The sequence below is a fragment of the Alosa pseudoharengus genome, unplaced genomic scaffold (genome assembly GCF_046254945.1).
Source record: "Alosa pseudoharengus isolate Yale_2024_CS ecotype anadromous, Long Island Sound unplaced genomic scaffold, YU_APseudo_1.1 YU_APseudo_1.1_scf_18, whole genome shotgun sequence".
In the NCBI taxonomy this organism is placed as follows: Eukaryota; Metazoa; Chordata; class Actinopteri; order Clupeiformes; family Clupeidae; genus Alosa; species Alosa pseudoharengus.
Genome location: NW_027468650.1, coordinates 17,666,369 through 17,677,984, shown reverse-complemented (window position 1 = coordinate 17,677,984; position 11,616 = coordinate 17,666,369). Strand labels below are relative to the sequence as shown.

The 11,616-nt window shown below is 46.9% G+C and overlaps 2 protein-coding genes across 2 annotated transcripts; both read left to right on the top strand.

Moving 5' to 3' along the window:
* Positions 1–298: 298 nt before the first annotated feature.
* On the top strand, positions 299–3,986 carry LOC143131474 (uncharacterized). The gene is made up of 8 exons (XM_076291127.1): positions 299–305; positions 683–844; positions 1,095–1,313; positions 2,247–2,414; positions 2,666–2,791; positions 2,939–3,154; positions 3,586–3,672; positions 3,964–3,986. The coding sequence occupies exons 1-8, from the start codon at positions 299–301 to the stop codon at positions 3,984–3,986; spliced, it is 1,008 nt and encodes a 335-aa protein (XP_076147242.1).
* Positions 3,987–7,456: 3,470 nt separating this feature from the next.
* LOC143131473 (uncharacterized) lies at positions 7,457–11,616 on the top strand. The gene is made up of 5 exons (XM_076291126.1): positions 7,457–7,607; positions 9,371–9,577; positions 10,419–10,598; positions 11,174–11,281; positions 11,537–11,616. Exons 1-5 carry the CDS (start codon positions 7,457–7,459, stop codon positions 11,614–11,616), a joined length of 726 nt encoding a protein of 241 aa, XP_076147241.1.

Genomic DNA, 11,616 nt, shown 5'->3' with positions numbered 1-11,616 from the left:
TACTGTGTGTGCTGCCTTCTGGAAGCCTGCTGTTGCCAGAATGACTGATAGGTTGCCATGAGATATGATTGCTCACGGTTATTTATAGTTGTCTGATTGCTGCTCTCTGTCCTCTTTTCTCCCTGTGTGTGTGTGTGTGTCTGTGTGTGTGTGTGTGTGTGTGTGTGTGTGTTAATCTCTCCCTCTGGCCAGATCGCCAGTGTCGACCCGGTCAGTCATGTCCGTATGGTAGTGCCAAGCCCTCCGTCTGTCCACCAGGCAGCTACCAGCCAGAGCCTGCCAAGGCCAGCTGTAGACCATGCCCAGCAGGTGCCCACATTTCAGCACGCACTGAACATGCACACACACACACACACACACACACACACACACACACATGCCCAGCGGATGGCCACACTTCAGCATACAGATACACATGCACACACACACACACACACACACACACACACACACACACACACACACACACACACACACACACACACAAACATACACACATGCCCAGCAGGTGCCCACACTTTGCATCACACATGTTCAGAAATTAGAACCTAACTGGGGACTCAGTTTCAGGCCCCTCTCTTTGGATAGCAGCCCACTGGCTGTGCTGGCTGCTGTGTGGGTTTCGCTCACGCATGTGTGTGTGTGTGTGTGTGTGTGTGTGTGTGTGTGTGTGTGTGTGCAGGTTTCTTCTGTCCAGAGGGAGCTTATAAGCCCTGGCCCTGCCCAGTTGGGACTGTGGGGGTGTCGCCGGGTCTGCAGAGCCCGCAAGGCTGCTCTCCGTGCCCCCCCGGCCTCTTCTGCAACTCCAGCGCCCTCACCCACCCCTCTGGACCCTGCCGGCCAGGTCAGACCCCCAGCCAACCAGCCCCAACCACACCTAACTAGCCCCAACTAGCCCCAACCATCCATTTCATGCAGTGTGTATTAACATCATGAAGAACTTCCATGTTTTAAGACTGTGGAAAGGTATATTTTTAGGATTTTTGAATTGACTGAACTTCCAAGTGACTCTTTTTCTATCCTCTCCTCTCCTTTCTTTTCTTCTCTTCTGTTCCCATCTCTTCTCTGCTCCCTTCTTTTTTCTTCTTCCTTAGGGTACTTCTGTAGCTCTGGAGCCACAGATCCTGCCCCGATCTCGCAGTCGTTTGGGGATATTTGCCCCGCTGGTCACTTTTGCCCCCAGCACTGTAGTGCCCCCCTGCCCTGCCCTGTGGGAACATTCTTCTCAAATCGAGGGGCAGAGTCTCGCCTGCAGTGCTCTCCTTGTCCACCGGGGGCGTACTGCCTGTCCCCAGGCTCCCCCCAGCCCTCAGGTGAAACAACAGTGAATAAATCAGACAGAATTACCTTTCCAGGCAGAGTCACTTTCATGTCAAAAAAAGACGTAAATAGATGACATTTTTGTGTAAAATCACCACAGAAAAGTAAAAGATATGGAGTGTCAATGTTGCGCTAAGAAAATTGATAACGTGTAGAGTGATCCGAGTTCGAGTGCAGCTTTTGGTAGGTGATTTGTTCCGATGTAGTGCCAACCCAACAAAACATCACTTAAAGGTGCTCTAAGCGATGTCACACTTTTTTTAGGCTAAAGCATTTTTTGTCACATACAGCAAACATCTCCTCACTATCCGCTAGCTGTCTGTCCCCTGAACACACAAAACATCGTGGTCTCTAGACAGCCTAGGCTTCGCAAACAGCAACAAAAACAAACTGGTGCAACCTGCACCAAGAAACATAACAAACAGTGTTCCAGCCAATAATCAACGAAATGCGTGTTTAAGAGAGTTTTGCATGGGAGGGAGGGGGTGGGAGTAGCGAGCAATGCTTTCCTAAACAGCTTACCAGTGGACTTTCACTTAGACTGCCTTCGAATTTCTTATCCAGAGACTACGGTTACTTTTCTCATATGCGTCTGAAAGTCGAATGTTCATAACATCATTTTAGCATCGATTTCGAAAAAAAGTTTATTACAGAGCCGTAAAGTGAGATACGAGGTTATGACGGCAGTCACACAATGTTGTAATTATCTGGAAATAGAAATGGTTGATATAAAGGCTTAAAATGCTTCAGATGTAAAGTTATTCGCTGTTAAGTGATGCCAAAATGAATGGGGATCAATGGAATGCTAACTCCAGGTGAAGCCTTATTAGCCTCAGAGCCTCCCATAGGGGGTACATCAGAGATGAGCTGGCTAGCTGTCAGTGCTGCTTCAGACAGCGTGCCTAACTTCCTGTTTCCTGTTGCAGGTCCCTGTTCCCCTGGTTACTACTGCACTGGTGCGTCAGACTCACCTGAGCCCCAAGCCAGCGCCTCACAGCTGCTTTGCTTCTGTCACCTCCTCCCACCGCACAGCCAATCAGACTACAGCATCTGTTGCTCCGGCCACAACACAACATACCCCCACCATACTCCAGGTACCCCTTCATTTGGGGCCTTCCTTGAGGCTAAACCAATTCTCACAGCTATAACTAATGAAGCTAATGTATCTAACATTAGACACACACACACACACACACACATACACACACACACACACACACACACACACACACACACACACACACACACACACACAACACACAACACACACACACTCACACAGCCCTGTAACATGCTCCAGTATATGCAGTGTAGTGATGGTGATGATTTACTTCCTGTGATGAAGGCCGTGGGGAGAGCTGGGCTCCAGTGGGTGGCGGACAGGTGGTTCTCATGGAGGATGCTCCGGAATCACCCCTTCGGTATGCAGAGGACGGCTGTGCTAACTTCAGAGGCGCTACATGTCCCAAAGGTAAGCTTTCATATTCTTGTTGAATTGTGCAGCGTTCGAATGAAGTGTATCACTCATATTGTCATATTTTTATAGAATGGTACATTGAGAGTGTGTGTATAGTTTATATTCTAATGTAGAGTGGTACCCCAAACTCTTTTGCCCCAGGGTTCTACTGCCCCGCAGGCTCTTCTCTGCCCCTGCCCTGTGATGCGGGCTTGTACTGCAGCACCAATGGGCTGCAGATTCCCTCGGGTCCCTGTGAGGCTGGATTCTATTGCCCCGGGGGCACCTCTGATCCTGCTCCCACCCCCTGCCCGCCAGGCCACTACTGCCCCGCTGGCACCTCTCACCCCCAGCCCTGCCCCCCTGGCACCGCCAAGGGTGAGAGCACCAATATTCCCTTCAGTTTTACAAGTGGAATTTACTGGTACATCAATTCATTTCTCATCAGTTATCCATAATGTGTTTTTGATTATTTTTCCATTTCTACCTTACATTTGCTTAAAACTGTTTCCTTTTCCCCTCACCTCAACTATCAGACCCTGCTTTTACAGTAGACATGCTGTTTATAAAGTGATGTTTGCTTATGAAGTAAAGTTTGTTTATAAAGTGAAGTGTATTTATGTAGTGAAATGGGTTTATAAAGTGAAGTGTATTTATGTAGTGAAATGGGTTTATAAAGTGAAGTGTATTTATGTAGTGAAATGGGTTTATAAAGTGATGTTTGTTTATAAAGTGAAGTGTAGTTATGTTGTGAAATGGGTTTATAAAGGGATGTTTACTCTGGTCTGGTCCGTGTTTCTGCTCTGTAGGTTCTACTGGCGGCGCGTCTGAGGAGGACTGCTTCTCCTGCCCCCCGGGGTATTTCTGTGGCAGCGCTGGCCTGGCAGCGCCCACTGGTGTGTGTTCCGAGGGGTATTTCTGTCCCGGGGGGCAGAGCACACCCACCCCACTACAGCACGTGTGCAGAAAAGGGCATTTCTGTAGGGAGGTGGGGTTTTTTTTTTATTTTTGATTCATAAAATGTGAAGGGACTATTGTCACACACACACACACACTCTCAAATCTGAGTTTCACGTTGCAAAAAGTGAAATTCAACTACTTTGAATCAGGCTGTTCTCTAATCTCCGTTGATTCTACAAATCTGAGTTTCACATTATGAAAAGTGAAATCCAATTACTCTGCATCAGGCTGTGAGTGTGATCTCTGCTGACCCCCAACCCCCCCCCCCCCCCCCCCCCCACACACACACACACACACACTGGAAACTGGAACACAAGAGCTACCTGAGGGAGCTGACGGATTTTTAATTGGAGAAATCTATGTGTGTGTGTCTGTGTGTGTGTGTATGGGGGGTCAACAGAGGTCACACTCACAGCCTGATGCAGAGTAATTGGATTTCACTTTTCAGAATGTGAAACTCAGATTTGTAGAATTACGCAAAAAGCAAGTTCAATCATGCAAGATGAGGTCTATGTGATCTAAAGCCTCATATGATTACTGGTACTTTATAGTACTCTAATGGTTCCTTTATGGTACTCTAATGGTTGCTTTATGGTACTCTAATGGTTCTTGTACAGCAGCACATCCATCTGTGTTTTATTTTCTCTTTCAGGGAAGCGTCAGAGAGACGCCGTGTTCCGCTGGCCGCTACCAGCCGGTGGAGGGACAGTCAGAGTGTGTGCTCTGCCCTGCAGGCTATTACTGTCCACACATAGGTCAGACACACACACGCTCTCTCTCTCACACACACACACACACACACACACACACACATGGGTCATTGACAAATAAGGCTTTTAAATGTGTTTTCAAAATAATATTTAAAAATGGACAGAATGCTTTTTATTGAAGTTGTAAGACTGTCTAAACAAGTCTTAATGGCTGCGGAACATTTACCAGGATTTTAATACATTTTTAGACTGTATTTGCAATTTCACCACCCAAAAAATGTCAGGTGGCGCAACTAAAAGTTTCTAAATCCACACTTGTTTTTTTTGTAAGTATACCTCAGAGTGTCTACAGTGTTTAACATATTACTATTTTGTAGTTGACCTTGATATTAAAAGTAACTTATGAATACTTTATTGTAGATGGCGGGTATTTTGGTTTCCCAACATCAAACTTTACGTGTGAATAAATACTTTTTTTTCCAAATGAAAAAAGTATATTGTTTGATAGAATAATTAGGTACAGTACACATTTTTCAACCATTTCTTCACTTACATGTAAATCTACTATTTCTTTGTTTAAATTAGTATTTTACCTGGTTGCACCACCTGACGATGCGGTTGCGCCACCTTTTCTTGGACACCCATATAACCTTTTGACTTTGCTGGCAAGTTTATCCATTCAATTTTCCAATGCAATAAAGACTTTTATATTAAAATAACTTTTTCTTAGTTTTGCGTCGGTTGCATCGGTTGTACCACCTGTCATGTAAACTGTACTGTTTACTCTTTTCCCTCTTCAATTCAAAATAAACGTTCTATGAATGCGGTTCATAGAATGCTTTAAACCTGACATTATGAGGGTTTGAGATGACAAAACATAAAATATATATAATTGTTATGATAAACAGGAAATATGTTAGCGAATTATACAGGTTTTATAGCATAAATTGATGCTTGTTATGAATCTTTTGAATTAGTTTAAACCAAAGTAATGGACTCAGACACGTCATTGACCCACACACACACACAGACACACACAGATACAGACACAGACTCACACAGACACACACAGACACACACACACTCACACTCGGATGAGTCACCAACACACACACACACACACACACACACACATACACTTGGATGAGTCACAGAGAGACTCAGGCACACACACTAACACACACTCAGATACACACACACACACACACACACTCTCGCACTTGGATTAGTCACTGCCTAGATTCCTTTCCCTGACTCCAGTACTTATTACAGTATTGATCCACTGCTGTAGGTTCTGCCCAGCCTGACCCGTGTGCAGCAGGATTCTACTGCCCCATTGGGGCGGTCACGCCCAGCCCATGCCCTCCCGGTAGCTATGGGAACCACTCAGGCTTGACTGATGTATTGGATTGCACTCCGTGTGACCAGGGGATGTTTTGCAGAGGCGGAGGTACACACACACACACACACACACTGGGGGCAGCCAAGTGGCCTACTTGTTTGTGCTTCAGACATGTAACCGGAGGGTTGCCGGTTCGAACCCTGACCAGTAGGCACGGCTGAAGTGCCCTTGAGCAAGGCACCTAACCTCTCACTGCTCCCCGAGCGCCGCTGTTGTTGCAGGCAGCTCACTGCACCGGGATTAGTGTGTACTTCACCTCACTGTGTGCTCATTGTGTGCTGAGCGTGTTTCACTAATTTACGGATTGGGATAAATGCAAAGACTAAATTTCCCTCACGGGATCAAAAGAGTATATAGAGTATATATACTTATTACTTATACATTGGGGTGGGTGGGTCCTGAGTAAATATTGGATGTTGCCCCACAGGAAATGCCTCCCCTTCTGGCCCCTGTGACCCCGGCTTCCTGTGCATCAGCGGTGCTGCCACTCCTGCCCCGACGGACAGCGTCACAGGTGCCATCTGCCCCCTAGGATTCTACTGCCCAACGCAGAGTTACTCCGCTGTGCCATGTCCAAAAGGCACCTTCAGGTAAAATCAACTCACAGACATCAAATACCAGACTATACAGCTATCTTGAACTCTCAACTCTGCCACTCAACACAACTCGACACAGTGAAATGCCCCCCAGCAGATCCTGACTCAGGCAACTCAGCTGGCTCCCATCAAGGCCTCTCTAGATGTGTCCGAAAGGGAGGGAAAACTGAGGCTGTCCCAAGTGTCTTGTTGTTGATGGGTTGATGTGAGGTGGGAGACCCACTCGTAGAATAAGGAACTGACCCTCAGAATAAACCCTTACTGTGTTTGCAGTGAGAGAACCGGACTCAGTGAGCAGTCTGAGTGCCAGCGATGTTCTCCAGGGTTCTACTGCGCAGAACCGGGGCTGACGGCTGTGAGCGGACCCTGCCTCTCAGGTGACATAGAAACAGTAAACTGATGCAGACTGTGGTGTGATGGCATTTAAAAAGCATAGTGTGGAGCTGATTCTACCTGTCTCTTTGAGATGTGTCTGCTAATGAGAAGAACTGATTCTGGCTGTGTCTGAGATACGTGTCTGCTAACATGTAGAAATGATTCTATCTGTGTCTTTGAGATATGTGTCTGCTAACATGTAGAACTGATTCCGTCTGTGTCTTTGAGATATGTGTCTGCTAATTAGAAGAACTGATTCTGGCTGTGTCTTTGAGATATGTGTCTGCTAACATGTAGAAATGATTCTATCTGTGTCTTTGAGATATGTGTCTGCTAACATGTAGAACTGATTCCGTCTGCGTGCGTGTGTGTGTGCGTGTCTTTGAGATATGTGTCTGCTAACATGTAGAACTGAGTCCATCTGCGTGCGTGTGTGTCTCTCCCACTGTCCCCTGTTCTCGCGGTTATGCTATTTAAAGGGAGTTCGTTTGGGAGTGTGAGACGGTGAGAAGGGAAGTTTCATATTCTCACAGTGTGCTAATGATGACAACTGACTCTCACTGTGTTTGTGTGTGTGTGTGTGTGTGTGTGTGTGTGTGTGTGTGCAGGCTTCTTCTGTCTGGAGGGCTCTCCAGACATGGCCCCTGTGGCAGAGGGATACGGGGGCCGGTGCCCATCTGGGCACTACTGTGAGAACGGCACCATTGTGCCCAGCGCCTGCCCAGCTGGCACACACAGAGACCTGCAGGGCGGGAGGAGGAGAGAGGACTGTGCGTTCTGCCCTGCAGGTAATCACCCAGACGAGTACAGGTCACAGAGCTCAGACAAACACACGTACACACACACAAACACACACATATATATACACACACACAGACACTTACATACACATAAACACATAAACACACACACACACACACACACACATCTGAGTGAGGTCATGTTGCACTGTGGCAAATGGGAACAGCAGGGTCAGGTTGCTCATAATGACTGTGGCCTGCTGTTTATCGCTGGCTCAGAGAGAGCGAAAGCTCAGGGCTAGTTATGCAGCTGCCCCCACGGAACTCATCCCACTCACACACACACACACACAAACACACACACACACACACACGCACGCACACACACACACACACACACACACACACACACACACACACACACACACACACACACACACACACACACACACACACACACACACACACATACACACACACACACACACACACACACACACACACACACACACACACCAGAGTTTCCGCTAGAAAAAAATGGTGCCGGTCAAAGTGACCGGCAGAGGTTTCGTTTTCCGGACATTTTGATAATATGCCGGTCAAATATCCTATTATCCCTTCTTAATTAGTCAAACTGAGGAAAACTGGAAACAGGCTATGTAGCTTAAAGAATTACATAATCTGTATAGAATGCAACATGTTCATTAGCCTAACTTAAACATGCCTAACAAGATCTAGCCAGTATCTTTTCATGGACAGCAAGAGTCCGCTTCGTTCGTTGTTTTAAAAAGGCTGTTTGTTGGTGCTACCCACGTTATCTCAGTGGTGACTGTTTAACTTGCACAGATGTGCACAAGAATGAGCGCTCACACCACTACCCCCTAATGCTATGCCTCTTTATTTGATAACAATAAATTAAGAAATGTTTCCTATTCTGGGAAATGTTTAGTTTCTTTTTCTTTCGGCCGCGGTTCAATGATACCGTTTAATTGTGCCAGAAATTATCCGCGGACCAGTAATCCCCTCGTCGAGGAGGCCCTAACCCTGCAGATCATAGACAGAGAACGCATAAACCTACTGTATGCTTTGGGTAAAGAACACTTTGCATGTCCAATGTACACGGAGAATGACAGTGTCTTGGAGCGGCCGCACCCCCCGCAACTCCACTTCCAATGTCACAGATTCCGACAGATACGCCCGACACTTCTGCTTTTTATCTGGTGGTGGTGGAGTTGACCGGACATCTGAGGCTTCAGACGTTACCAATTTATCATCATCCATCGCGTCTGGCCTCTGAAAAAACGTTTAAGGCTAGTCTGCCTGGGCCTGGCCATGTTTGAACCGCCTCTCATTTGTTTGTTGTTTAACATGGACGTCTTAAGCGTGCGCTTCCTATTTGAAATGCAGCATAGGTTATGCGTGTTGTTTAATAACTTTCAAACGGTAGAGCCTGTTCATTTAAAAACATAGCCAGAGGACGTATAATATAGGCTTAGGCCTACGTATTAAGGGTTATTCTCAAATTCAGATTGCGTTAGGGGACGGGATTATTAGCCAATTTCAATCGGACAATTTGACCGGAGAGATTTAATTTTGTCGGACATTTCATTTTTTTTTCGCCCAATGTCCGGTAATTACCGGACAACGGAAACCCTGACACACACACACACACACACACTGTTGTTTACCAGTCTGGAGTGATTACTTAGTTTTTAAGCGTGTGCTGGTGCTGAGTATTGTTGACATTTCAACATTTTGACATGTCAACAACCAACATGGTTGTTTATGAGTGACTGTGCTCCTGACAATAGGCTGGTTCCAGGACCAGATGGGGCAGACGGAATGTAAACCCTGTCCTGCAAGATTCTACTGCCCCCCCACTCTTCAGGAGGCGGGTGGGGTGATTACCCCTCTGCCCTGCCCGCGGGGGTATTTCTGCCCTGGTGATGCCCCTCAGGACAGCCCTGTGCCCTGCCCCAGGGGCACATTCAGCAGCTCAGAGGGCCTTAGCAGGGCAGGTAAGGGTTAAGGGTCAAGGGTCAGGCCAATTAGAGACCAGAGGTTAAGGTCAACAGTGTACTTACCAACTGAGTACCACTTATCAGTCACCTGTTACACAAAACAGCACTCACTGATGGACCTTTTCTTATTGTACTCTACCTTTTTAAATTGTTTTAAATTGTTCTAGAATTGTTGAGAGAATTGTTTTAAAAGCTTTAAACTGTTTACTATGTTGCAAGTTGCTTTGGCTAAAAATGCGTCAGCCAAATGTAGCCTAATGTAATATAATGTACACAAGAGGAGGCAGTTAGGAGAAGAGCGGTTAGCCACCTTTAAGCTAATACACACCTAGGACTGCTGTTCTGCATATGGGTTAAGCCAGTCCTATACTAAAAGAAAAACTTTAATGAATATCTGCATTGATTAAGCCTAGTCCTAGACTGAAAGGAAACTAATGAACATCTCCATCGAAAACAAGCTTTTAAACAAGGACTTGGTTCAATCTATTTACAGGAAACTGGCTGTAGATGTTAAAAACTCACATCAGATGTTTTGATGGGCTATGTTTAGAAAAGTCATACAGTAAATGACCTCCACTGGCTTTAGGAAGCAATGCGGTTTATGCACGGAAGGCTCTTTAACAAGCTTATATATCTGGAAATAATATGAGCTGGCTAAAGAACTTCCGTGCATAAACTGAAATGATCTGGATATAATCTGACCTGCAGGCCTGAGTAACTATTCTCCAGTATGGAAAGTCCTCCCACTAATGTCATTAAGCTTCATTTATCAATCAATGTGTCCTCCTCTGGTGGATGAAATACCCCCCCCCCCTCCTCTAATTGCCCCTCTCTGCAGAAGAGTGCTCAGTTTGCCCCGTGGGGCATTTCTGCGGCTCAGACGGCCTCACCCGCCCCTCAGGCCGCTGTGCTCCAGGCTTCCTGTGCCACGCCCGGGCAGTGGTACCCAACCCCACGGACAACACCACCGGCTCCCTTTGCCCCCCAGGGGCCTTCTGCCAGGAGGGGGTCCTAGCAGGTAACCACCGCCCCCCACCACCACCCCCATTATAAACACATTCAGGCTCACACATTAATCATTTACTGGTGGTGCTAATCAGAAGCCGTCTGCTGAGAGTGAGAAGAGGCTCTGGCTGCGGCTGGGCTATTTGTGGCCTCCTCTCCTGTTGAGGCGGCCCAGCTGTCTGCCCTTTAATAATCCATAAGAGCAAAGCGTTCACACTGCAGCCCCATCGCAGCCAATCGCTCACACACACACTGACAACACTCACTGGGGCAGCCGGGAGAGGCAGAGGATGTTCCTGTATTGATCCATGACTGATCCATGTTCCGGGAGAGTTCAGTGTGTTAGCTGCTGAGAGCTGAGAACTACTAAGAGTTCAATGGCAGCTGTCTGCTAGCTGATGACTCATATTAGAATGTCTTTACTGTGAATAAACAGGCTGTTCTTCAACCTAGGGTTCTCCAACTTATAACTGTTCTTTTCTGATTTCTAATTATTTCTTATTTTTAACATGTGTTCTGCTCATATATGTACTGTAAACATTGAATCCTATTAGAATGTTCTGATGTTCCAACTTTGATATGTGCCAGGAGAGTGTTCTCCAGGATTCTACTGCAGTGGGGGTTCCACCAGCCAGGAGGCTGTTCTGTGCCCTGCAGGGTTCTATTGCCCCAGGGGGTCCCACACCCCCTTCGCCTGTGAGACCGGAACATTCTCCTCAGCACCGGGAAACAGTCACCGTGGCAACTGTACATCCTGTTTGGCAGGATTCTTCTGTCAGGGTGGGTGTTGTTGTCAACAATCAACAATAACATCATAATGACATCATAACTGTAAACCACCGTCTGTAACACATTCCCACGATGCCTCCCTGACCAGGAGAGGGGGTAGTGCAGCCTGAGATTTGCCCTGCTGGTCACTTCTGCCCCCCTGGTACCTCCTTGGCCCAGCAGTTCCCTTGTCCTCCAGGAACACTGATGCCCCTCCCAGGGGCAACAAGCCCAGGGGACTGCCTGTTGTGTCCCACTGGTGA

Bases quoted from the DNA above. Each gene is read 5' to 3' on its own strand.
- LOC143131474 (XM_076291127.1), top strand. The intron at 1,314-2,246 runs GTGAAACAACAG...TTCCTGTTGCAG, and splicing joins AGGCTCCCCCCAGCCCTCAG to GTCCCTGTTCCCCTGGTTAC. The intron at 3,673-3,963 runs GTGTGTGTTCCG...ACTCTGCATCAG, and splicing joins TGGCCTGGCAGCGCCCACTG to GCTGTGAGTGTGATCTCTGC.
- LOC143131473 (XM_076291126.1), top strand. From the start codon at position 7,457: ATGGCCCCTGTGGCAGAGGGATACGGGGGCCGGTGCCCATCTGGGCAC. The intron at 7,608-9,370 runs GTAATCACCCAG...TCCTGACAATAG, and splicing joins CTGTGCGTTCTGCCCTGCAG to GCTGGTTCCAGGACCAGATG. The intron at 9,578-10,418 runs GTAAGGGTTAAG...CCCTCTCTGCAG, and splicing joins AGAGGGCCTTAGCAGGGCAG to AAGAGTGCTCAGTTTGCCCC.